The sequence below is a fragment of the Dermacentor variabilis genome, chromosome 10 (assembly GCF_050947875.1).
Source record: "Dermacentor variabilis isolate Ectoservices chromosome 10, ASM5094787v1, whole genome shotgun sequence".
Lineage (NCBI taxonomy): Eukaryota > Metazoa > Arthropoda > Arachnida > Ixodida > Ixodidae > Dermacentor > Dermacentor variabilis.
Genome location: NC_134577.1, coordinates 112,828,494 through 112,852,433, shown reverse-complemented (window position 1 = coordinate 112,852,433; position 23,940 = coordinate 112,828,494). Strand labels below are relative to the sequence as shown.

General features: G+C 47.0%; 1 protein-coding gene across 1 annotated transcript in view; it reads right to left on the bottom strand.

Moving 5' to 3' along the window:
* Positions 1 to 23,940, bottom strand: part of LOC142559380 (protein O-mannosyl-transferase TMTC1-like) — an 88,362-nt gene that overhangs the window by 32,808 nt on the left and 31,614 nt on the right. Inside the window, exons 5-6 of the mRNA XM_075670984.1 lie at positions 23,691 to 23,804; positions 18,706 to 18,849 (exon numbers count right to left, since the gene is read on the bottom strand). Coding sequence (XP_075527099.1) covers positions 18,706 to 18,849; positions 23,691 to 23,804 — 258 coding nt within the window. The remainder of the gene's footprint in view (positions 1 to 18,705; positions 18,850 to 23,690; positions 23,805 to 23,940) is intronic.

Below are 23,940 nucleotides of genomic sequence, written 5' to 3'. Positions count from 1 at the left end.
GCGTCCCGAAAACACCCTGGCCAATAGTACTCTTGCAAGAGACGGTCCTTAGTTTTCTTAACTCCTAGGTGTCCGGACCACGAACCCCCGTGCGACAAGCGCAACAGATCCTGACGATAGCATTGAGGCACGATCAGCTGATCGAACTCCACTCCTCTGCGGTCTAGATACTTCCGGTACAGGACTCCACCTCTTTCCACAAAACGCGCATTTTTCCGGGCGATACCTTCCTTGACATTGCAGCGCACGTTTTCTAGGCTGCCATCCTTCTTTTGCTCGGCTATCAAAGCCGACCGGCTGACTTTTAGCAACCTATCAAGTCCGTCTGACGTAGGCGCGATGAGCAAATCTGCAGATAGCTCTTCTAACTTTCCCTTATCGGGCATTTCCTCTCCAGTATCTGGCGCCTTCAACGCTACAGGCTCAATTTTATTCAGTTCGGGCGTGCTCTGAATATCAGCTTGCTGCACCTCTGATCCTTTTTCATTGTTCGCCAACGTCGGCCCCGCAACTACCGCCTTTGCAGCGAGCTCCCGAACCTTCGATCTGGTTAAGGCCTGAACGCTAGCCTCACCAAACAAAAGCCCCTTCTCGCGCAGGAGGTGATCGGACCTGTTCGAAAATAGGTACGGGTACTGGGGGGGCAGCATAGATGACACTGCGGCCTCCGTTTCAAGTGCTCCGAAAGGTCCTTCAATAAGCACTTTTGCTACGGGCAGACACACGCTATGAGCTTCCACGGCTTGCTTGATCCATGCGCACTCGCCCGTGAACATATGGGGTTCTACGTAAGAGGGGTGAACTACATCCATCGTAGCTGCGGAATCGCGAAGCACTCGGCACTCTTTCCCGTTCACGAGGAGGTCTCGCATGTAAGGCTCGAGAAGCTTCATGTTCTCGTCAGTGCTGCATAATGACAAAAACACAACTTTTGGTGTTGTTTCCGGACACTGCGCCGAAAAGTGACCCGGCTTCTGGCACGTATAACAAACGCGCGCTTGCCTCGTCTCGAACCGCTTTCTGCGTTCGGCTTCGGCTGCCGCCGTCTCCTTAGGTTCGGTCGCACTGCTTTCACTCGCATCCGCACTACGTGTGTTCCCCTTTGCTCTCATGGGTGTGAACTTCGGCCTCTCAAACTTCGAGCCAAATTCACCCTTTTGACCGTCCTTAGCTCCGCGAGCCCGACGCGTCACAAACTCCTCGGCTAGCTCAGCGGCTTTAGCCACCGTACAAACGTCTGGCCTATCCAAGACCCAGTACCGCACGTTCTCAGGTAACCGACTATAAAACTGTTCTAGCCCGAAACACTGCAGAACTTTATCGTGGTCACCAAACGCTTTCTCTTCTTTGAGCCATTCCTGCATGTTTGACATAAGCTTGTACGCAAACTCTGTGTATGACTCACTTCTGCTTTTCTCATTTTCCCGAAACTTCCGACGGAACGCCTCCGCTGACAGCCTGTACTTCTTTAGCAGACTCGATTTCACTTTGTCGAAATCCTCTGCCTCCTCTCTAATCAAGCGAGCGACTACGTCGGCCGCCTCGCCGGGTAACAAAGTGAGCAAGCGCTGTGGCCACGTTTCCCGAGAGAACCCCTGCTTCTCGCACGTTCGCTCAAAGTTAACCAGGAACAAACCAATGTCCTCTCCAAGCTTAAACGGCCGCATCAGTTCAGTCATTTTGAACAATACTCGTTCTCCTGCACCGTGTGCCTGACTTCCATTACGAGCGCGTTCCATCTCTACCTCGAGACGCTTCATTTCCAAAGCGTGGTCGCGCTCTTCTTTTTCTTTCTCTTTTTGTTCTTTACGTTCGCGCTCCTGTTTCTCTTTTTGCTCTTTAAGTTCGCGCTCCTGTCTTTTTGCAGTCTCGCTCTCCTCAATGGTCTCAAGGCATTCCGACAGCTCGTCATCCTCAGCTTCTAACTCAAGAATAGCCCTTAGCAATTCAGGTTTTCTGAGTTTGTCTGAGACATCCAGACCCAACTCTCTTGCAAGCTCCAGCAATTTCGGTTTGCGCAACGACTTCAAATCCATGGCTGCTCTGAATGCTGCTTTCTCTACTGCCTATTATTGTCTTGCCGCAATCTAACCCGGCAGCAACGACAACCACAATTACCAGCTCTGTTTCTGACACTAACAAAAGCCTGGCAAAGCTCAGAAGAAGAAAGTCCCGCACTCACCAAACCTCGCAGCCAAGAGTTCAGCGCAGTCGTTCCGCTGCAGGCAACCAGTCATCACACAGGGCTCGTTGCACTGCTCCCGGATGGTCGTTGAGCTGCTCAGCATACAGTCAACTGCATCTCTTCGCTGCTGGCCTCCGTTGTCGCGATCTCACCGCTGGCAGACAGTTGTTGTAGTCGCACTGCTGGTACGAGTTGATGGGAACTCGGCGCTGACGCCCGTTGTTGCACCTGGGTCGCAAGCCCCAAGGGTAGCGTTGGCCTGGCGGCCTGGGGTACAACTGGAAGCATCCGAAGGTCCCGGCAAAGCATGAGTCGACTGGTAACAACAAAACAACTTGTTTATTCTAACATCGCAAAGAGTTGGCGGTCAGGTTGACCGAAGTAGAGAGACGGGAGTGCACGTTACTCAACAGAAGAAATCGGAGCCCTCTTTTTGGCGTCAGGGGGCAGCTGCTTTTATACTCTCGCAGTTGAGGGCAAGAAGGAACCCCTCTATAGACGAGCACGTGACGGTGCCGCTCGGGCACAATGGGATAAGGTGGCGCAGCGTCGTGTCGGCGCCACTCGGACCCCCCCTGCTTCACAGTTGTTGGGAGCTCCTCTCCCCGGCTGCCGCGCTTCGACAAGCGTGGGCACAATGGGAAGAGAAGGAGGAGCAGCCGTCGTGTCGGCGCCGCTCGGACCCCTTTGCTTCACAGTTGTTGGGAGCTCCTCTCCCCGGCTGCCGCGCTTCGACAAGCGTGGGCACAATGGGCAGAGAAGGAGGAGCAGCCGTCGTGTCGGCGCCGCTCGGACCCCCTTGCTTCACAGTTGTTGGGAGCTCCTCTCCCCGGCTGCCGCGCTTCGACAAGCGTGGGCACCAATATGCACATACACTCACATACGCACATGAAGACACGTGGCATCGGAACATGCCTGGACGCGCTTGGCGGGGAGGCGTAGCGGCGGCGCCGAACGGGCCAAAATGTCTGCCGCTTTGTTGCAGCCGCGCCGGCTAAACCGCGCGTCGTAGGCGAAACGTAACAGATGTTTAGTTCACGTTGCAGCCAGAGAGGGCACGAAGGTCAGTTCACAGGCTGCTGGTGCCGCACTTACTATAGCGTTTGATAGCGAGTTTTCGCGGTCATCGAGCGAGATGTGTTGATGTTTGCCTCTGCACGCGTGACACCGTGCTTGTTGATTTAGCTAGTAAGCAAACGCTTGGACATTTATTCGGCCGATAAAATTAATGTGCGTATTTCGTGTAGCAGTCGACCACTTTGATATCGCAAGAGGTGCTTCGCCTTGCGTGCAAAACTGCGACTTATTTTTCTTTTGCCGACAAGGCAGGCGCCGCTGCGCGGATGGATGGATAGATGTTATGAGCGTCCCCTTTGGAACGGGGTGGTGGGCTGCGCCACCAAGCTCTTCCTATCATAATGCCTAATGCCCTACCTAAGTTAAGAAAGAAAAAAAAAGAAAAGAAAACACTATGAACTCCCACAACCAAATTTTCTGACCCCTATTGTGAAGTTTGTTTATGTAGGAACTTTGTTTTTGTCGTTTCCCTACTTTTCTTCCGCCAATCTTCCAATCACCGCTTACTAATCTCTATTGAGGACATGTTTACTTTTCCCCTGCTCTCACTGAACCCAAGGGTTTCAAGGAGGCCAGTTGTGCCTACATGGACCGCTGGCAAGATGTATTCACATTCTAGTAAAACATGCTCCATCGTTTCCCTAGCTTTACCCGAGGGAAGGCGAGTGCCATCTGGTAGTGCTGCAAGAAACCCAGCGGCGCGCGAGGCGCATGTGCTCCGCTTTGATTTGTTGGCCTATTCGGCAAGCGAACAGCCAGGCCGAATTTCCCACGTTCACGAAACACGGCGAGGTTCGCAAATAATAGCTCCCTCTTTTAAACCTGGTGATCCATTACACCCCCTTCACATATTGCCAAAGTAACTATAAACTGCCCCAAACCTAAAAGGTTTAATCTTCTTTTTGAAATAATAACCGTTGTATGATGCACACTAAGGATAAATAAAAGAAAAAATAAAGACGCACAATGAGGAATACCGCACTTAAGTGAAGAATGGTTCTTCACTATCGGGATATTGTCACGTTGTCGTGACGGTGGAAAAATTCCCTGACGATTACGACACTCCCTAATGGAAAATGCGAGCACAGCTCTGTAGCTGTTTTCATTTCGCGACATACTGCCTGGCGCGTACAATCGCTCTCGTGTGGTGCGCTGCAAACGGAGTGAACTGTGGCGCGAATACCTTGCTAATCGGGAGATCACGAAAGGCAGCGCGTGGGTGATACGTTCGCGCGATTCTCAGCAGCCGCTGCCGACAGACCTCCCAGACGACGCGCGCTATTCTGTCGCCACATTTTCTTCTCACGATTTCGTCATACCCTCCTCCTCCGCTTTCCACATCATGGTTCTGCTGCCCCGCCTCCTCAGATTTCTTCCTCGCGTCTTCCATTTCCCACTGCGCTCCGCGTTCGCCCTCTCCTCCTTCGCTGTGCTCATTCGCTCGGTTACGCCGACGCTCGCCGCAAGAACGGGCGCGTAAGAACTGCACTCAGAAACAAGACATCACCCTGCCCTACGAAGTTAATATTTGGTTGGGCGAAAACGAGCCCAGAAAAACAAGTAACGCTCCGATCACCAACCATAGCGGCTAGCACAGTCGTCCATCGTCGAAATCTCAAGTCAAACGCGTCGGCTGTTTACACGTGGCTCATCGTACCTTTCAGCGTAATCGCCGCTGCTCCAGATTGTTTATCACCAAGTCGCAGAATATATACCACCATTAGCTTTGTACAAGAAGTCTGGCTAGAGATTCTTTCGCTCTAACATCGACGACATCCCAGACAAATTTTATAGATTACCTTTGTAGCAGCGGTTAGCCTGTCAAAGCGGTCACTGGAAAAGCATAAGAAATGTGCAACACGTGCGAATATTTGTTAATTTAACAAATGCTTTGGCTATTTCCGACAATAAAATATTACTTGTAAAATTAAGGGCTTACTATACCCTTGACATTGCGAAGAAGCGGACAGAAAGTGACTTAACAGACGGCAATATATAGAGACGTGTACATTCTTGGTACGGTTTGGTGTGTGTACTGTCTTGGTCCTAAATAGGACAGATAGTATGTTAATTAAATAAATATATAAGCTATGTTTTGCTGATGACAATTTTTAACTTGCTAACCACTCTACAAACTTACATCTTGGTGCCTGATGCGCTTTAATGCATCTGAGCTTTCTAGAATGTTGTCGCCGGTTCTATAGAGGATGAATCTTGTCTTATCTGATCGCGACGCGAATACTGGCGCGCAATCTGGAACACACGTGAGCGCCAGCGATTACTTTGAAAGTTACGATGAGCCCTGTAAAATAGCCGACGCGTCTGACCCATAAAACATATTTCAATGACCAACGACTGTACTTTGATCGATTTACTTTGAGTGTCACTCGCTTTTTCTGGGCAAAGGTTTGCCCAATAAAGAGCTAAACGTATAACTTCTTCTTCTTCTTCTGTCTGTTTCTTCCCAGTCACTGTGATGGGACAGTATTTGGATCATTGTACCCATAAAGAAAAAATATTACATGCTTTACGCAAGAATTAATTATTGGCCCCTTCTTATTTACATATGATTACATATGAGGCACAACTCATACTCCTTGCTGGAAGAATTTCGTCTATATGTATATAACATATATAACAGCTTATGTCCGGCAAACGGACTTTCAAGTGGCCCTCTGCTTCGTCGCTTCAGAACAACCTAATTCCAGACATAAATAACAATTAGGTTTGTTATTTTTCCTTGAAACAACTGGCCGATGACTGGATGCGGGTCAATTATTTTTGATGCAATATAGCTCTCCAGAAAGTTAGCCACACAGAATTCCAAGGCTTAGACGCCTATTAACATCTCATATGCATAGATTAGCAAAGAAAATTTGCAAGAAATCGTGGCATTTGCATAATATTTCTGCAGCTTTACCTCTTCCCACTACAGATGCTCATCTTTATGGAGTTTTACGAAATAATATATTTTGCACTGTAACTGCTTGTGACTGTTTTTCGTTAATGTTTCTACTCCTATGCTCCGGTGATATGGAAACAAATCCCGCGTCTGACACTCGTTCGGCATCATTGCTTTCCTTGGAAGACTTGCCCGATGATCCCGCAAATAAATGCGGGTTCTTTTTCATTTACTGCAAGATCTCCATAATCGTTCTGTGCAATCAGCAAAAAGTCAGGCCGAACTGTCCGCTGACATAAAAGCCATAAAAAGCAGTCAGAAAAGTATCGAAACGAAGATTGGTAATATTCACAACAGATTGGATAAACTCGAAGAAAAAACTAAATCCTTCGACAATATGTCTGAAGAACGTAATGGAGTACGCCATACACTGGAAGGCGCTACCGCCAGGCATGACTCTTTGGAAGCTCGTCTAGACGATCTAGAAGACAGGTCGCGTCGTGACAATTTAATTTTCCGAGCTATACCTGACTGTCCTGAATCGTGGGAACAGTCTGAAGCACGGGTCAAATCTGCCCTTCTTTGTGTTGCGGATAATTTGCCCGTTAATGCTGTCGATCGTGCGTATCGTATCGGACCTTTCACCGCCAACAAGTGCCGCCCCATTGTTGTGAATTTTTCAAACTATAAAGGTAAACAAAAAGTTCTGAATGCACGTAAAAAGCTTAAAAAAATAACATCAATATGACCCAAGATTTTTCACCCGCAACGCGTCGTATACGCTCGAAACTTGCAGATTTTGCCAAAAGTCAAGCGGAAATTCAGCCCTATCAGCTTAGGTACAAAACCCTTGTCATGAATAAAAAGCATTACGTGTACACTTCAGAAACAGACAGCGTCGCTGAACGTGAGAAATTTGCTTCATCTGACAACCGCTGTACAAATGCCAATGCAAGTAAAGGTGCGCCAAGCTAGAGGTGCGCGAGGGGCTGTGTGCAAGATCAGTTACACACATCTGTACTCTTTACCGATGTTCAAAGTCTGTCTAATAAGCATGACCTTTTAAACTCTGCTATTGACACTTGCAATGGACGAATTCTCGTAGTAACAGAACCATTGCTTCCGCCAGAGTTGATGGATAATGAAATTTTTTCGTCACAATCAATTTTCTGTACATTGCTGTGATCGAGGGTCGCTGACAGGCAGTGGCGTATTGCTCGCCGTCCCGAAAGAACTGCCGTCGTACCACATACACAATCCAAGTGAGTTGGAAACGGTTTGCGTTGTCACTGAATTTCCAAAGCAAAAAATAATTATTGGTGTCTGTTACCGCCCCCCTTCTCACAATTCTATTTTCGTTAACGAACTACACGACGTGATTAACTCTGTGGTGTGCCAATTTCCGAGGTTACCGCTTTTCTTAATGGGGGATATTACATCCCTAATGTTTCGTGGGACTGTGAGTCACTTGCGCTAAATCCGGCTTCTTCACTCGCAAGATATTTTTTTAAATATCTGCGCTGTATTTTCTTTAACACAATTGATAACGAAACCAACTAGAATCGCTGAATGAACAGAAAACATTCTTGATCTGGTACTAGCAGCACACCATGAATACTTTTCTAACGTCACTCACCTACCCTGTATAATTAACACTCCATTCTATCATTTCGCATTAACATTTCACGTCCAAAATGCAGAAAACCGAAAAAAAGTTAGAAACATTATAAAAATGCGAATTTCGAACTAATCAACCAGGAATTTTGCACTTTTCTTGACGGTTTTCTCGATGCTTTTGAAGAGCGAACGGTACAATCAAACTGGGATTGATTTTTATTTAAGGTTCAAGAATTACTAAATAAATACATACCTACTCGTACGATAGTTGCAAATGCTGATACACCATGGTACAACCGCCACATAAAACGTTTGTCGAATAAGAAAAACGCACATACCACTCAGGAATACAATCCACAGATGACGGCCGCTGGGCTGCCTACGAACAAGCTTCCGCCGTGTACATAGCAGCCATAAAGAATGCTAAATATCCTTTTCTAAATGACACGTTACCTTCAATGCTCACATCCGATCCCAAAAAGTTCTGGCACGTCTTTCACCCTAAAAGTGATAGCACAATCAGTCTTGCTGATTCTGCAGGGAATTCTATACCTGATGCGCAGTGTTCCCGTGTGTTAAATGAAGCCTTTGTCCGCAAACTCTCTACAATGACTCAAACAATGCTTCCTCACGTCAAACCTTTAGGATTTATAGTAATGTCTCCCATTATAATTGACTACAATGGCGTGGTCAAAGCTATAAAAATTTTAAAAGCATCCTCCTCACCTGAGTACAATTCCATTAATGCTAGGTTTCTTATAAATACAGACTGTTACTCATCAATTATATTAAATTTTTTTTTCAGCAATCCCTAGAGAACAGTTCCCTCCTCACTGACTGGAAGATCGGGAGGGTGGTTCCGCTTCACAAGTCTGGTAACAAACACTCGCCTCTAAATTATCGCCCCATTTCTCTAAGTAGCATTCCATGAAAAATGTTCGAGCATATTCTATTTTAAAATCTTGTTCCCTTTCTTGAATCGAGTGCATTTTTTTCGCCTTCACAACATGGTTTCTGCAAGACATTCTCGTGTGATATTCAACTCGTATGTTTCACTGACCGTCTTCATGCTTTCCTCGATCGTTCTTCTTTAGCTCACTGTATAAATTTAGATTTTTCAAAATCCTTCGATAAAGTATGCCACAATCTCCTTCTATATAAGTTGCACTTACTAAATTTGCATTCGAAACTACTTGCATGCCTTGAATGTTTTTTTTACTAAATCGTTCCCAGTTTGTCTCTGTTAATAACACTGACTCTCTTCCGAGTCCTGCTTCCTCAGGGGTACCACAAGGATCGGTCCTTGGCCCTCTCCTCTTATAATCTAAATTAACGACTTACCTTCCTGCGTCTCTTCCCATATCAACTTGTTTGCAGATGACTGTGTAATATTTCGAGAAATAACTAGCCCTAACAATACTACTATTCTACAGTCTGATCTTGATGATGTGTCCGCTTGGTGTAAAACTTGGTGCATAGAATTAAACATTAAAAATGGAAAGTCATGCGTGTAACTAGATCTACTTATGCAAATGTTTCATATCATCTTGATAACTTTCCTTTGGAAGTAGTATCATCATATAGATATCTTGGCGTCACTATATCCTCAAAAATAATCTGGAATGATCAAATTTAAGCCATAATCGCCAGCGCCAACAAAACACTTGCACATCTTCACCGGAATTTCTCACGCACCCCTCAGGCTCTTAAACTTTTGCTTTATAAAACATGTTCCTATGGGTGGGCAGTGCAACCCGGACGAAGGACAAGAGGAAGTACACAACACGAGCGCAGACTAACAACTGGTTTATTATTTTAAGCAACGGACTATAATATAGAGAAAATGTAAACACGTGTAAAATGACGTTTACAAGTGTGTTAGCCTATCTTGCCATTCAAGAAATCAGCTTCTTTATCCTGTAGAGTGCCGCACGAAAGTGGTCTATTGACAAGATTTGCAATCTTGTCAATAGACCTAAACAGGCGTCCAAAGCTACATGCCGCGTCAAACACTCGGGGCAGCTTGTGGAATGCTCGGTGGGAGTGGTCTACGTCATCGCACTTTCGTGCGGCAAAATGTACTTTGGGCAGACGGGACGCTGCCTTAACATCCGCCTCAGGAATGAAACAGGTTCGAATCTGGCCGCGCATTGTAGAGTTTGCTCATGCAAACCCATGTTTGAACAAACGGAAATACTGTATAAAAATATGCATCAAACTAACCGCGAGATTGTAGAGGCCTACTTCATGCATGTGAACTCAGGCGCATGCGTCAGCCAGCCTTCTATCACTCCACAGGATAAAGAAGCTGATTTGTTGAATGGCAAGATAGGCTAACACCCTTGTAAACGTCATTTTACACGTGTTTACATTTTCTGTTTATTATAGTCCGTTGCTTGAAATAATAAACAAGTTGTTAGTCTGCGCTCGTGTTGTGTACTTCCTCTTGTCCTTCGTCCGGGTTGCGCTGCCCACCCATAGGAACATGTTCAATCACCAACTCGCCCAGCTTGCCGTCTTAATTCAGTTTATAAAACACTAATTCGTTCGAAGGAGGAATACATCGCCTCTGTTTAGGACCATTTCCATGACAATCTAATCTACTCATTCGAAATGGTTCAAAATTACTCTGCACGTTTTGTTATGTCTAATTATGCTCGAACCGCAAGTGTGACTAATATAAAATCGAGCCTTGAACTACCATTACTAGCATCTCGCCATAAGATTTATCGCTTGTGTCTTTTTCAGCGCATAAATCACCATCGTTCACTACACGATGATTTAATCTTTACTCCCCAGCATTTATCATCACGCATCGACCCCCGACATAAAGTAGCGGTTCCTTTTTGGAGAACTTCTACTTTTCAGTATTCATTTTTTCCCAGGACTTGTGAGGAGTGGAACCATCTTCCTACCACTACTGCAGAAATCACAGACCATAAACGTTTCAAGAATGCTTTAACTAACAGTAACTAATTAGTTTTTTACCTCATTATATTTTTCATTGTTTCTTCTTGTTTGCTTGTGCTTACCTGTATCATCTTGTCACTTTACATTGTCTTGTAGCTTGGTGGTTTGTATTGATTTTATTTGTTAATTAAACTACTCTATTTTAATTGGTATATTATATAACTCCATGTATAAATGTATCTTTTCAAATAAATGTTTTTTTTTGCCACACTCCCCTCTGTAATGCTTCGGCCCCGAGGGTGCAATAAATAAATAAATAAATAAATAAATAAATAAATAAATAAATAAATAAATAAATAAATAAATAAATTTGGGTAAAGCAACTTTACAGCCAATTCAGGTTGCTCAGAAGATACCGTTAAAACTAATTACTTTGTCCAATGTGGCTGATTCTATATTTGCTTAAAGTCTAAGAAAGATCCTACCACTACATAAATACATTCGCAAACACGCCTATTAAATTCGTAATAACGTTATGGATAATTTCTGCATGTCCTGTCATTATCTTCACGTACTACAATATTCAGTCAGATCTGCGTAATTTTTCCTGTTGGGTCTTTCTCCAGCGCGTAGTAATCATAGAGCATTCTCGTTTGCTAACGCTGCAGATAATCTTTGCAACAGTAGTCCTAGTAAAACAGAGTCGCTCTCATCCGTACATGATTTTTCTGAAACGGAAGGGTACAGAAACGGGTATGTAGGTAATGTTTGTAGCAGATTACGCCAGTATGTCTCTGATTCGCTGAATCTGAACGCAAAAGGAAACGAAATTCAGTGAGGATTTAGCGGTGAATGAAAGAAACGCGTGAGCAACATGTCACACCTTCCTGGGGTCCGGGATCCATGATGCCTGTGTAGCATACCATAGTCAGTTGCACAATTTATATATACATATATATATATATATATATATATATATATATATATATATATATATATATATAGAAGGGACAACATAAGATACATTACTTGTACTTACTAAGTGAATTAGAGACATAATAAATGAATGGAAATGATAATGAATGAAAACAACAAGTGGCCGCTGTTCGCGAACGATCTCACGTCTTCGCAGTACACGTGTAATGCTCTTACACACACACACACACACACACACACACACACACACACACACACACACACACACACACACACACACACACACACACACACACACACACACACACACACACACACACACACACACACGCACACACACACACACACACACACGCACGCACACACACACACACACACACACACACACACACACACACACACACACACACACACACACACACACACACGCACACACGCACACACGCACACACGCACACACACACACACACACACACACGCACGCACGCACACACACACACACACACGCACGCACGCACGCACGCTATCCTAAGGTATCCCGCCCCCTTCTCTACCAATACTCAGTGATCGGCTTCCCACACTTCATACACACACACACGTTTCCACACATTCACATTTTAATGCTAATACAATAAAAAAACGTCAATTACGACTTAATTGTCTCTCACAGGAGCAACATCTGTGTATTGTAGCGAAGAGAGACGCTAGTGGGTTCAGCGCTACTGGCTCTAAACGCTAGTGGGTCGAGCGCTCCTGCTCAGCAACGGCTCTCGTGCTTGGAAGCTGTGACTGCCCTGCCCGTCGACGCTGCGGTGCTCCGAGCTCTGCCAAATAAACACCTTTAGGATTGGTGGAGTGTGCGGGGTACCCTCAGACGATCATCCTGGAACTCCGGTCCCGTACCCTACCATCTACCATGCCCCAAGACGCCTCCCAGCAAACGCCTCCTCCTGCACCCACTGCGTGTCCCGGGGTGCCTCGTCATCGCGACCCTCCTATCTACACTGGAGCGGACGACACTGACGTGGACGAATGGCTCACGGCGTACGACAGGGTAGGCGACCATAACAAGTGGGACGAAGCGGCCAAACTGAACCATGTTCTGTTCTACCTCGCTGGAGTGGCCAGCCTTTGATATAACAACCATCAAGCACAGTTCTAGACATGGTCGGAATTTAAGACTTCCCTCGCCGATATATTTGGCCGCCTTGCTATTCGCAAGCTGCGTGCCGAGCAACGTTTGCGAGAACGAGCTCAACAGCCAGGCGAAACGTTCACCAGCTATATCGAAGATGTCCTGGACCTATGCAGGAAAGTCGATTCAACCATGGCGGAGTCTGATCGAATCCGAAACATCCTGAAGGGCATAGAAGACGACGCCTTTAACATGTTGCTGGCCAAAAGTCCATGCTCTGTGGCTTAAATTGTCATTCTGTGTCAGAGCTATGAAGGACTCCGTAGGCAGCGGTCACTGACCCGTCGATCTCTACCGCGTGACGAACACCTCACTGGTTTGGCCGCCATGTCCAACCAGGCAGCGTTGCTCGCAGAAATGAAGGCGTTCGTCCGCGAGGAAGTTGCCCGGCAACTCTCGTTGATGGATTTTGCACAGCCGCAGTCGGTGCACGCGCCTACGCCAAGTTTAGCGCCTCCGCCATAGCGCAAGAACTGCACGAGGTTTTGCCTGAGCACCACCAGCGTGTTCCTGTGGCTGCGCCTCACAGCTACGCCGAAGTCATGGCCAGGCCCCAACAGATCCCGACAGCTGTGCCACTCAGCTACGCGGAAGTGGTCACCCAGCCTCAACTCCCTCAACGGGGACCTCTCACGTACGCCGAAGTCCTCGCTATGCCCCGACAACAACCTGCTATGCAATCACTTCACCAGCCGCCACGTCCAACGCGTCCTTCAACATGGATGGGACCTGCCGGAACGACTCGGTGGCGTACAGCGGACAATCGACCGATATGTTTTGCGTGCGGCTATGCAGGCCACGTCTCAAGCCACTGTAGTCGCGTGCAGTCGCCTAGCGCTACACCATATGGGCCAAGTTCTATGGCGGGTTCTCCGCGCCCTTATTACGACGACGAACCTCGGGCTGCGTCACCACCATTCCGCCGGTCCGCCAACATCCGCCGCTCAACTTCTCCACGCCGACGCTCCCCATCACCGATGCGACCTCGTCCCGAAGCTCGGGATGAGGAAAACTAATCGTCGCAGCCCATGAGGCAAGCGCTGCGACCCCGTCGAAACGCGGAAGTCCTCAACGTAGCCCGACCAATGTGATAGACGTGTTAGTTGACGGTGTGCCTACATATGCCCTCGTGCATACCGGAGCCGCTGTATCAGTTATGGACGCAAAGCTTTGTCGCTTGCTTCGAAAGGTTACGACGCCCATTGCTGGACTCGCTCTCCGAACAGCAGGCGCACAGCGTATTCACCATATCGCGGCGTGCACCGCTCGTGTTCTCATCGAGGACGTTGTATACGCCGTCGAATTTATTGTGATTTCCTTGTGCTCCCACGAAGTTATCCTGGGGTGGGATTTTCTCGCCCGCCATGATGCAGTCATTCATTGCGCACGGGCCGAACTAGAACTTTCGCCGATCTCAGATATGACGCTTGCCGATCATGCTTCTTTTGCGAACAAACTACTCGTCAGGCACGACACAAACATTCCTCCCAACTCGTCAGTGATTGTATCAATGCATTGCAGCAGCCTCTCTAACGCCATCGCACTACTTTCTCCGTCGGGCCACTTTTATACTCGAGAAGGTCTGCTGCTGCCTTTTGCGACTGTGAACGTCAAACAGGGCTCCACAGCTATTTTTGTCTGTAACCCCTTCTCATACCCTGTGATGCTGCTTCAAGGCGAATGTCTTGGCCACGTGCAAGTGATCGACGCCGTACAAATTACGTTTGTTCCCGAAGACACGTCCTGCGCCAGTTACAATACGCTCGGTTCTCTCTCTACGTCGGACCCTTTGCCCACAGGTGTGTTCGATTTATCTATTGCCGATGGCCTCACCCCACCTCAGCGTTCGCAGCTTCTGCGCATCTTAGAAGAATTTCGTTCTTCTTTTGATGTCGGGCAACCTTCCCTGGGCCGGGCGTCTGCTGTCACGCACCATATTGACACTGGCTCCCAACCGCCATTGCGGCAACGACCATATCGCGTCTCTGCCACAGAACGTCGTGCGATTAATGAGCTAGTGGACGATATGCTTCGCCGCGAAGTGATCCGACCCTCGAACAGTCCATGGGCATCCCCTGTCGTCCTTGTTACGAAAAAAGACGGCTCGGCACGGTTCTGTGCAGACTATCGGCGCCTGAACAAGATCACTCGCAAAGATGTATACCCGCTGCCGCGAATCGATGACGCTATCGATAGCCTACACGGAGCAGAATTATTTTCAACTCTAGATTTACGCTCCGGCTATTGGCAAGTACCCATGGCTGACGTCGATAGACCGAAGACAGCCTTTGTCACATCCAACGCCTTATATAATTCAACGTCATGCGGTTTGGACTTTGTAATGCGCCAGCAACCTTTGAACGCATGATGGGCACAGTTCTCCGCGGTTTGAAGTGGCACACGTGCTTATGTTATCTCAACGACGTTGTTGTTTTTGCCTCTGACTTCACCACGCACCTTCAACGCCTACGGCGTGTTTTGACGTGCTTAGCAAACGCTGGCCTCCAACTGAACCTAACGAAGTGCCGATTTGCAGTGCGGCAGCTCACGATGCTAGGTTACGTCGTCTCGAAGGATGGAATCCTCCCCCATCCAGACAAACTTCGTGCCGTAGCTGAATTTCCTAAACCGACGTCCGCCAAAGAACAGCGCAGTTTTGTAGATTTGTGTTCCTACTTCAGGCGCTTCATTCGCAATTTCGCCGCCGTCATATCGCCCCTGACGAAGCTCCTTGACAGCAACGGACCTCTCCATTCGTGGTCGCCCGAGTGCGACGAGGCGTTCACTAAGCCCCGTCGTTTGCTGACGTCTCCTCCCATTTTGCGCCACTACGACCCAACGGCTCCTATTCAGGTCCACACAGATGCCAGCGGTGTTGGCCTCGGCGCTGTCCTAGCGCAGCGCAAAGAAGGGTTTCCTGAATATGTTGTGGCATATGCAAGCCATATGCTTACTAAAGCCGAGACCAATTACACCGTTACTGAAAAAGAATGCCTGGCGATCATCTGGGCGCTTACCAAGTTCCGGCCCTATTGGTATGGTATAAAATTTGATGTCGTCACGGACCACTATGCACTATGCTGGCTGTCGTCATTGAAGGATCCCTCAGGCCGTCTCGCCCGCTGGGCGCTTCGCTTACAGGATTACGATATCCGCGTACTGTACCGCAACGGATGCCAGCATGCTGATGCTGACGCCCTCTCACGTTCTCCCTTGCCAGACGACAATCCCTGCTGCGCAATATCCCAGCTTGACGTTTATTCCGTCGACATTGGGACCATCGCTTCTGAGCAGCGCACGGACCCCTGGATTGCCTCCATCATAGACTGCCTTGCTGATCCGTCATCGCAGCCAACCACTCGTGCATTGCGCCGTCAAGCTCGCTATTTCGCCATTCGCGACGACCTGCTTCACCGACGCAATTACACCTCTGACGGCCGCCAGTGGTTATTAGTTGTACCTCGATGCCTGCGGTCTGAAATCTGCGCATCGTTCCACTCTGATCTAGAGTGTGCTCACTCGGGACTTTTCAAAACATACGAGCGCCTCCGACGACGCTACTACTGGCGAGGAATGTACAACTACATTCAAAAGTTCGTTCGCTCATGCCCCGACTGCCAGCGCCGAAAATCTTCACCCCACCACTCGCCAGCTGGTCTGCAGCCTCTACCCTGCCCTACCCGGCCGTTCGGGCGCGTTGGCATCGATTTGTATGGGCCACTTCCCCTGACGTCGGCTGGTAACCGCTGGGCCATTGTGGCGGTAGATCACCTTACACGATACGCTGAAACCGCCGCTCTCCCAGCAGCTGCAGCACGCGATGTTGCATTATTCCTGCTTCGCCGATTCATCCTGCGGCATGGTCCACCTCAAGAACTGCTCAGCGATCGCGTCTTCCTGTCGGAAGTAGTTGAAGCGATTCTCAAAGAGTGCCACGTTGTCCATCGTACGACTACTGCGTACCACCCTCAAACGAATGGCCTCACAGAACGCTTCAACCGTACTCTCGGCGACGTGCTTTCAATGTACGTTGCCTCAGACCACACGAACTGGGACGCCGTTCTGCCATTCCTCACCTACGCATATAATACCGCTACGCAGAGCACCACTGGATTTTCACCCTATTTCTTCGTGTATGGTCAACACCCTTCGCACACCATCGACACCATTCTTCCGTACCGGCCGGATGCATCCGAGTGCTTGCCTATTTCTGCCACGGTCAGACATGCAGAAGAGTGCCGCGACCTCGCACGGGCCTTTACTTCCGCTGATCAAGAGCGCCAGAGGAGCACTCGCGGTGACGCCACTGCCACGTTCACCTTCGATCCGGGAGCGCTCGTGTGGCTCTCAGTTCCTTTAACTGCCCCTGGCCTCTCATCAAAACTGGTCCCTAAGTATGAAGGCCCTTATCGTGTTCTCGAACGCGCATCTCCTGTGAACTATGTCATAGAACCAGTTGAGCCATCTTCAGACATGCGCCGCCGTGGACGAGACATTGTCCATGTCGACCGTTTAAAGCGTTACTACGACCCGCTCATCGTGACGAGCTGTTAGGTCGCCGGACGGCTCCCTTCTCGCTCTCGGGGGGTGATTGTAGCGAAGAGAGACGCTAGTGGGTTCAGCGCTACTAGCTCTAAACGCTAGTGGGTCGAGCGCTCCTGCTCAGCAACGGCTCTCGTGCTTGGAAGCTGTGACTGCCCCGCCCGTCGACGTTGCGCTGCTCCGTGCTCTACCAAATAAACACCTTTAGAGTATGTTCTGTTACGGTTTCCAAAGTCTTTTTCGTTCTGCATAGAACATATTTATGAAGCAGTCTTTCAATTTCTTGCGTATACTCGAAATAGTAACACATAAAACTGGTTATACAGGGAGCGCTTCCATAAGTCATGTCGAGTCCTGTGTACCCAAAATGTATACCATTGATGTACCTACTTGTGCTGGCTACTAATCAGGTGTTCTCAGCTGATCTGTCTTGAGTATGAAACGAATAAGGAAAATGATTTTCGCGTATACTAGAGATATTCCTTACACCTCCCCTCAGAGCTTTTGTTCGGAGATGAACTATTTCTTCCTATATTATTTACACAAATTCATATGGAAGGAATTACTGTATTAGGTTAATGTGACGAAATATTTCATTGAACTGCACTGCTGAACTAACTTGCATTCCTATCAAATGTTTATGCACTAGAGCGGTAATAAACAAGCCTTGACCACAATATTGCCGCAACCATTCTTATTCAGATAGTAAACAGATTTGTTTGCTATATAAAACATACACATAAGTTTCACTAGGAGTTCCTGGTGAAATGGCAACATTCAAAAATGTTGGGCAAGGCTACGAATGTAAGCTTCTGCTCCTGACATCTGTCTGTGGATGGACAATTTCCAACTCGCTCGGTAAACAATATCAAAATCAGTGTATAGTGTTTAACACCCCAAAGCAAGACCTGGCAGTTGAATGGTTGCGTAATGGAGGGCTGTGAATAATTTTTTCACCAACAGCGATATTTAAGTTGCGAACTTGGTACACGACGCTTAGCTCGCTGGAACTGAGTTCACGACCGTCTTATCCTGGATGCGGGAGACGCAGTTGGCCCATTAGTGATGATCACACGCATGCTGGATTCCGCAGCGGAGAATGGTTTTCCCTAAGAAGAAATCTTCGTTGATCTTTGCTGAACTGTGCTTAGTATTTTCCCAGTGTCCGCACAGAAACATACGGTAAAATGTACCGAGAGAGAAAGACAACAAGCAGGTGTAAACAGGGTGCACATACTACAACTGGCACCTCTCTAAGCGCGGAGTGATGTGACTGGGAGAGGAAAATGCGTCTGGTAACAGATTCGGCAATGTGAATAGCATTTGGTGTATGTTACTAACCTGTAGATGTTGGCCAGGTTGAAGTGAGCTCCCGGATGGTTTGGGTTGATCCGCAAAGCGTGCCGGAAGTGATCTTCAGATTCATCCGTCGACGCAAGCACCGTGCCCAGGTTATTATGCGCGCTGGCATGGTTTGGCCAGAGTCTGAAAAAAAAGAAGGCACAGTGCAACAATAAAAAAGTTCGACTTGCCTGAAGAAGTTGAGCAAACAACAACAGAAAAGAAAACAGTCAGAATATTGAAACATAATATGAACACCCCACGTTGTATTTTAACTTCAACCTAATTTTATCAATTTTATTTATTCATTTATTTCCTTAAAGTGCCCAAGAACAGCTTTACGCCTTAATATTCGTGCACCTATGTTACAAAAAGCACAGAACACCGAAACACAAAACAGAATATTTCAAACAGTAGTATAAAGTGCATCAAAAATTGAAATATTCAGAGACAGAAGTCCAGTAATGAGCAAATAGTAGAACTGAATATATCAATATATATCATATTGAATATATTGAAACTGAATATATCAAGATCATCACTTGCGTGATGATCTTGATATATTCAGTTCTAACAAGACGTGTTATAGCGTTAAAGCTGCAAAGGTTTCCTTTGTTAAAGGTTTCCTTTGTAGCAAGTCTGATATTTCCTTTATTCAAGAGGAATTCACGTAGAATATGCTAGGATTAGGCAGGTTAGGGCGAGGCACGCAGAACGTTACTGCTGACAGTAACCGCGGGCAGGAGAAGTGCTTGTGAATTAGTTTATACAAGAATAAGTAACCACAGTATTTTCACCTTATTTCTAGGGGCTCTAATATTAAACATGCGCAGTACAGACTCATAGGCATAATATACACGGCGTCCGAGAAATCGATCGTACAGGATACGAATCAAACGTTGCGGTACACATTCAATTTTTGCAACATTGGTCAAATTAATACAGTTCCATACAACAGGACTAAACTTTAACTTCGAGCACACAAAAGAAAAATGCAAGAGAATAACACCGTTCACATTCGTAAACTTTTTAGTCATCCTTGATATAAGGCCTAACTTCCTGTAGGATGCATTAACGATGCTTGAAACATGTTCTTAGAAAATTAGCCGGGAGTCAACCCCTGAGTCGCGCGGGCAACTCACTGTTTTCAAAGGAATGTTGTCAAGTGAGAATTCATATATTAAAGGACACATTTTGCGATTAAAGGAAACAAGTGCCTTAGTTGAATCATCAGGCAAACAGTTGGAATCACACCACTCCGCAACAGGAATAACATCTTCCTCTGATAATTCACAATCCTGCTCTGATTCTCTTTTACGGTAAAGTTTATTAGCGTCAGCATATAAAAGCATACACGAATAACGTAAACATTCTTCAAGGTTATTAAAAACGATATTGAAAAATAATGTGCCTAAAATCGACCCTTGCGGAACACCGGAAGGTGATTAATATGGCAAAGAGTACTTAGCACCAGCGCGAACATATTTTAACTGAGTTGACAGGTAGTGTTTGATTCAGTCGAAACCTCAGCAGTCATGGAGGCATTACGGAATCAGGGTGTAAACGAGCCGTATGTAAAAATACTGAAAGATATCTATAGCGGCTCCACAGCCACCGTAGTCCTCCATAAAAAAAGCAACAAAATCCCAATAAAGAAAGGCGTCAGGCAGGGAGATACGATCTCTCCAATGCTATTCACAGCATGTTTACAGGAGGTATTCAGAGACCTTGATTGGGAAGAATTGGGGATAAATGTTAATGGAGAATACCTTAGTAACTTGCGATTCGCTGATGATATTGCCTTGCTTAGTAACTCAGGGGACCAGCTGCAATGCATGCTCACTGACCTCGAGAGGCAAAGCCGAAGGGTGGGTCTAAAAATTAATTTACAGAAAACTAAAGTATTGTTTAACAGTCTCGGAAGAGAACAGCAATTTACGATAGGCAGCGAGGCACTGGAAGTGGTAAGGGAACACATCTACTTAGGACAGGTAGTGACTGCGGATCCGGATCATGAGACTGAAATAATCAGAAGAATTAGAATGGGCTGGGGAGCGTTTGGCAGGCATTCTCAGATCATGAACAGCAGGTTGCCATTATCCCTTAAGAGAAAAGTTTATAACAGCTGTGTCTTACCAGTACTCACGTACGGGGCAGAAACACAGGCCTCACAGCACACATATAATACAGATATACGCTCAACGAATTATGCCTTAAGGGCAAGCCTTCATCGCAATAAAAATAAAAAAACGGAAACCTGGCGGCTTACGAAAAGGGTTCTACTTAAACTTGGGACGACACAGCGAGCTATGGAAAGAAGAATGATAGGTGTAACGTTAAGGGATAAGAAAAGAGCTGATTGGGTGAGGGAACAAACGTGAGTTAATGATATCTTAGTTGAAATCAAGAAAAAGAAATGGGGGGCATGGACACGTAATGAGGAGGGAAGATAACCGATGGTCATTAAGAGTTACGGAATGGATTCCAAGGGAAGGGAAGCGTAGCAGAGGGTGGCAGAAAGTTAGGTGGGCGGATGAGATTACGAAGTTTGCAGGGACATCATGGCCACAATTAGTACATGACCGGGGTAGTTGGAGAAGTATGGGAGAGGCCTTTGCCCTGCAGTGGGCGTAACCAGGCTGATGATGATGATCATGACAGGTAGTATTTAATAAGCGTGCATAGGCTAGTAGTAACGCCGTAACTCAAGAGTTATGGATAAGAAGACCATCAGAAACAACATCAAGTGCTTTTGATAACTCGAAGTATACGGTGTCTGTCTTCGGTTAGCAACAGCGGGTCCGGCAGCATCAAGAAAAGAAACAAGGTTTGTTCCCACAGATCTATCTTGAACAAAGCCATGTTGGTACACACTAATCTTACCCTTAAAGAAAAGCGACAGATGTGTCAACATAGCTATTTCAAACACTTTTGCAAACGGAGACAAGAGTGACACGGGCCGATAATTTTTGATGTCGCTCATCCTGCCACTTTTGTGAATTGGCACAGCTATTGCATTCTTCCAACAAGCAGGAAACACACTTGTACGCAAATTAAGATTAAAGATGTGCGCAAGGAAAGGAACAAAAATAGAACAGCCTTTGATAATAAAACTTCGTATGCGGTCGTAAGCAAGAAAATGTTTTGGTTTCAACTTACTTACGGCCGCCGTGATATCGTGTTCTGTAAAACTTGAAATGTTGAAGTGGTCATTGAAGCTATCGTCAAAGTCGCCAGAGCTAGAAACATGCGCTATATTTAGGAAAACAGAGGAAAAATGTTCAGCGAATGCAATGGCGATATTGTCACAGTTTCTAGGAATGCCACGAGATGAATGATTTATGATAATAATCTCAGCCCGCTCGGAACTTCTCTCTTTTACATAGGACCAGAGACGTTTGGATCGCATTTTACGCGCTCTTCGACAAACTTAACGTGTGCATCACTGTCTCTGCGCATTGCGCATATCATCTGGCTTCGCAAGGCACTAAATTTTTCGTACCACTCCGATCATTCTATTTTCTTGAACTTCCTATGGCATTTTAGCTTTTTACGGAGTAGACCACGTAATTACTCAGAAAACCACGTAGCATATCGAGCAGGACGAAACTCTTTGCAGGTCAAGGGGGTAACGTCCGAGGTGGCCGAACAGGTGGCAATAGCCATGGCAATGAGGGACCCCTAACGTCCTTACGTATACACAGATTCGCGATCGGCGGCCAGAGCATTCGCCTCTGGCTCGATATCGCGGAAAGCGGCGGCCGTCCTCATCAGCGAGGGAGCCGCGGATCATCACATCCTCAAATGGTTTCCAGACCACATGGGGGCCGACGTGCACCCCGACTTTCCCAACGCCAACGAGCTGGCGCACGGACGCGCGCGAAGACTCACGCACCGCGGCGATCGTGGCGAGCGAATTGGCGGGGAGGGAGGGGAGCGCCGAGACCCGCTGCTCACCTTCAACGAAATAACAAAGCATTATCAGCTGTGGAGGAGGACCTTCCCGCTCCCCCACGCTAAACTCACTAGACCACAGTCATCTATATTCAGAATGCTGCAAACAAGGTCGGTCCCCTCGAGAGGCAGACCGAGCCTTTATGCACCGGACGTAGAGCCGCAATGTCCGGATTGCGGCGAATCATACTGCTCGCTATCGCACATGCTCTGGCAATGCTCTGCGTTAAGCGGCACCGTGTTCAGCAAAGAAGAAGACTGGATGGACGCCCTGCGAAGCGACGACCACCAGACCCAGCTCCGGGCCGTCCAGAGGGCTCACGAAAGGGCGGAGGCTCACGGGCTTCCCGTCCCAACGTGTGTGCGGCCCGCGAGTCCTGCCGACCACTAAACCAAGAGTGGGTGGGGAGGGGTTCCTCAGGACCTAATAAAGTTATTTCCTCCTCCTCCTCCTTGCAGGGAATGAAGGCTTCCAAAGCAAATTTTGCATTATGAGTAAGTATGCTGACTGCTTTTTTGATATCTGTGGAACAGTACAATTCAGACCAGTCGGCATCATTCAAATAGCGGTAAAGACCTAGATAGTCACCGTTTGGAAAAACAAATGAGCGATCAGGCTCGCTCAACACATGAATCGCCTCTAGAAAAATTGCGAATTCGAGTAAAACACGCCAATGGTCAACAGGAACCAAACCGCAAACACCAACAGAAAAATCAACAACGCGAAAATTAGCCAGAATAAGACCTGAAACGTTGCCAGCAGAATTTGTAACCGTGTTAAACTGCGTCAATCCAAGACGTTCGATAAAGAAGAACAGCGCATCACAGCGAAGAGGTGATAAAGGCACGGATGTCGTGCGACAATAATCGCAAACGATAGATGGAACATTGAAATCGCCAGCTACCAGGACATTATATTTTGCAACATCAAAAACTTTAATTTTATTGGAACATCATCAAAATAGGCATCAAGTGCACCTATTAGAATCGGCAGAGATGCGACGAAAAAAGCGCTTTTCTTTCGGACTCACTTTATCGCCATCCTGTAGTGCTTGATGGCCAGCTCCGAGTTCCCGAGGTCCTTCTGAAGATTTGCATAGTTGTAGTGCACCTTGGCGTTCCTAGAGAGATCTGTGATGCCAGATCTGAAAAAAAAAAGAATTCAATGCTTTTTCCTTTTAGTTGATCAAGTGGGTATTTCTAGCAAACATAGGCGCACGTTACTCTGCCGTCTTGTATTTATAGTTTCAAGAAATGTCGATGTTGCATTGAAGTAGCTGA